The 4,146-nt window shown below is 38.3% G+C and overlaps 1 protein-coding gene across 1 annotated transcript; it reads left to right on the forward strand.

Moving 5' to 3' along the window:
* The first annotated feature begins 772 nt into the window (after positions 1-772).
* On the forward strand, positions 773-2,875 carry LOC132603099 (premnaspirodiene oxygenase-like). The gene is made up of 2 exons (XM_060315992.1): positions 773-1,713; positions 2,046-2,875. The coding sequence occupies exons 1-2, from the start codon at positions 820-822 to the stop codon at positions 2,655-2,657; spliced, it is 1,506 nt and encodes a 501-aa protein (XP_060171975.1). The 5' UTR covers positions 773-819; the 3' UTR covers positions 2,658-2,875.
* The last annotated feature ends 1,271 nt before the right edge of the window (positions 2,876-4,146 follow it).

Here is a 4,146-nt window from a genome sequence, read left to right on the forward strand (position 1 = left end):
AGTTTTCTTTTTTGATTCTCTACACCCACCCCTCCCAAATTTTCAATTTCATATTTAATTTTATCTTTATAAAAAAATAATAAAAATTGAAAGTTTGTGTGGTTAAAAATTAAATTTTTTGGAGGGAGTGGTGTAAAAATAAAAAATAAAAAACGTAACTTTTAAAACCTTTTTTAAGATTATTTTTTTGGGGAGGTTTTGTTTTGAGGGGGGATGTGGTGGTGTAGAAAACCCAGAAAAAAAATTAAAAACTTTAAAATTTTTTGGGGATCGGGGGTGGTATGCGTCTGTGCGCGGGAGGGGGGGGATGGGGTGGTGGGGTTGGGGTGGAGTTGGTGGGGCTTGGGTGGGTATTTTTCAGAAAATAAATTCTACCAACCAAACGAACATGAAGTAAGAAGTTCACTTATTTTTCACTATCCAAACGAATATGAGAAAATAAGTAGAAATTCACTTATTTTCCAAGAACACATTTTTCAGGAAAATATTTTCCTCCATACCGGAAACACCCTTTATCTACAAAATGAGATTAGCAACATAAAAATAAAATTGATTACCGGCTCTATCAAATTAAAATTGACTGATTCGTAAAGATTATGCTATCGGTATAGATTATTTGTGGAAGTGGAAAAGACGAAAAGTACAATAATTTATGCAACTCCTTCCACGAGAAAAATCAACATTCCATGTGGTTCTATTTTTAATTTATAGGTTAGGTAGACACGCAGTCGGCAGTACTGAAGTTTAGCCACTATATAAGTAACCATCTCAAAACAGAAAATCCATCAAATTGAGTTTTACCTTTCTTCCTGTGTTGGAATGGAGTTTCAATACTTTGTTTCATTTTTGCTATTCATCTTCTTCCTCTTTCTACTTATTCAAAATTGGAAGAAGTCGAAAACCCTTAAGACAAAGCTGCCTCCAGGCCCGTGGAGGTTACCTATTATTGGAAGTGTACATCACTTGACAAGTGGAGTACCACATCGAGTTCTCAGAAACTTATCACAAAAATATGGGCCTATTATGTACTTACAGCTCGGGGAAGTTCCCACGGTAGTTGTATCCTCCCCACACATGGCCAAACAAATTCTAAAAACTCATGACCTCGCCTTTGCATCTAGGCCAGTAACCATGTTGGGAAAAATCTTTTGTTACAACTGTACGGACATTGCCTTTTCCCCATATGGTGATTACTGGAGACAGATGCGTAAATTGAGTGTCTTGGAGCTACTTAGTGCCAAGATGGTCAAGTCCTTCAGCTCGATTCGACGAGATGAACTCTCAAGTTTCCTATCATCCATCGAATCAATGGTAAATTCTTCAATCAACTTAACAGAAAAACTTTTTTGGTTTATGAATGCTGTGACATGTAGGGCAGCATTTGGAAAAGTATGTAAAGATCAAAATGAGTTGATAACATTGATTCATAAAGCACAATCATTATCTGGTGGATTCGAGCTGGCTGATTTGTTCCCTTCAAAACCCTTTCTACATGGGATTAGTGGGATGAAATCTGAACTAATGAAAGCTCGCAATAAAGTAGACACAGTCTTGGACAACATTATCAATGTGCATAGAGAGAACCGGGCAAATGGAAAAAAATGTAATGGTGAGTCTGGAGTTGAAGATATGATCGATGTATTTTTAAGAGTCATGGAGAGTGGCGACTTTCAATTTCCACTAACAAATGACAATATCAAAGCAGTTATTCTTGTAAGTGTACCATTTATTGCTTGCTACAATTTGTTTACGACTACACCATACCTTTTCTGTTTACTCTTAGCCTATGGTTTTTTTCATATTTATGAAACCAAAGTGTTACTATGTCGTTTCCAAACTTCAAGCAACAATTTCAAGCTTTTCGAAAAAATTGGTGGCATACACAAACTAATTTTTTTTTGAGAATATTTAACTTTATGTTAAGAAACTTAAATGATAACTTTAAAATGGTAAACGACAATTTTTGGGTGGTCCATGGAAGTAAAGGTATGTATGGTTGCTTGTTTGACTCGATTGATGACATTGGATGATCATACATGGTGTAGGACATGTTTGTAGCAGGATCAGACACATCATCTTCAACCGTCATTTGGGCATTAACAGAAATGTTGAATAGTCCAAGTGTCATGGCCAAAGCACAAGCTGAAGTGAGAGAAGCCTTTAAGGGAAAGAAAACATGCGATGATGATGCTGACCTTGAAAAGCTTAATTACCTAAAACTAGTGATCAAAGAGACACTCAGGCTACACCCTCCAACTCCCTTGTTGGTCCCTCGAGAATGCAGGGAGGAAACAGAGATAGATGGATTCACCATACCGTTGAAAAGTAAAGTCTTGGTTAATGTATGGGCACTTGGAAGAGATCCCGAGAGCTGGGAAAATCCTGAATGTTTTATACCAGAGAGATTTGAAAATAGTTCTATTGAGTTCACTGGAAATCACTTTCAACTTCTTCCATTTGGCGGGGGGAGAAGAATATGTCCAGGAATACTATTTGGTATAGCTCTTGTTACTTTGCCGTTAGCCCATTTGCTTTACAAGTTTGATTGGAAACTTCCAGAAGGAATTAAAGCAAGGGATTTGGACATGACTGAGTCAAATGGAATAACTGCTAGAAGAGAACATGATCTTTACTTGATTGCTACACCTTTTGTATAACCTGTTGATTAACTCTGAAATCTGAGGCGAAACCAAGATTTGAATTTATGGGTTTTGAGCTTGTCATTAAACTCAAACTCATTTCAATAAATGAGTTCGCAATAAAATATTTATACAGATATAATAAATTTCTTGGGTTGGTCTGAACCCGAAAGTAGTGCACTAGCTCTGCCCCAGTCTGAACATCATTTTAATGCTAGTTGTTTCTCTTGTTTTAATGTGCGCGAGTGTTGAATAAGTTAATACATGCTTGTAATGTTTTCTTACCTCTTCTTTTTCATCCTCTTTATCCAGTCTTGCCATACCATGATGACTAACGGATCAAGTAAATGAAATATGTTTTTATATTCGTTACGCCCCGCAAAATTCATTAGCTTTAAGGGTGTGTTCGTTATGAAGGAAAACATTTTTCGAAAAATATTTTTCAAATTTCTCATGTTCGTTCGGTCTAATTTTTTGGAAAATAAGTTCCTCAAAAATGAGGAAAATGACTTCCCGAATCAAAGTTGGGAAAACAAGTCCACAATTAATATTTCACCAACCACCCAACCCACCACCAAACCCCAACAACTCCCACAACCCCACGCACCCTCCCCCACGCACCACCCCCACCCACCACCCCCGCCTTTTTTTGGGGGTTTTATACACCAACCATCCCCCCATCCCCACCCCCTCGTCCTATGGGACCCCTACTCCCCCTCCAGAATATATTATTTTTTTCTTAAAAAGAAGTTTTAAAAAGTTTTTTTTGTCCACCCCCACCCCCTCCCCAAACAACCCCTCCAAAAAATAAGTTTTCAAAATTTTTTATTTTGGTTTTCTACGACTCCACCCTTCCCCCACACGCCCACACCCCTTACCCCTTCCTAAATTTTCTACTTCATATTTAATTACCCTTACAAAAAATTTATAAAAATTGAAAGTTTGTGTGGTTAAATTTGGTGTGGGGTGGGTGGTGGTGGGGTGGATAAGAAAAAATTTCTCATTATTTTATAAAAGTTAAATAAAATATATGAAATAGAAAATTTGGGAGGAGGTAGGAGGGTTGGATAGAGCAGTTGTGCGGGCTGGTGTGGGGTGGGGTTGGGGTGGTTGATGGTGTGGTGTAGGAGTGAGTGAAGATGAAGTGGTTGGAGGGTGGTGGTTGGGTGGGGGAGGGATTTGGTTGGGGGTTAGAGGATGGGTGGTGGGGGTGGGGTGGGTGTGGGGTTTGGTTGTGGGGTTGAGGGTGGGTGGTGGGGGTTGGTGTGGTATGGGGTGGTGGGATTGGTGGGGGCATCGGTGGTATTTTTCGAAAAATATTTTCTACCAGCTAACCGAACATGAGAAAATAAGTAAGAAATTCACTTATTTTTTCACTACGCAACCGAACATTTAGAAAATAAGTAGAGATTCACTTATTTTCCCAGAACATATTTTCCTCCATACCGAACACACCTAAAGGTATTTTTATGTTTGAGAAGCTTCATGACTATATATTACTACCATA

The sequence above is a fragment of the Lycium barbarum genome, chromosome 7 (genome assembly GCF_019175385.1).
Source record: "Lycium barbarum isolate Lr01 chromosome 7, ASM1917538v2, whole genome shotgun sequence".
Taxonomy (NCBI): Eukaryota; Viridiplantae; Streptophyta; class Magnoliopsida; order Solanales; family Solanaceae; genus Lycium; species Lycium barbarum.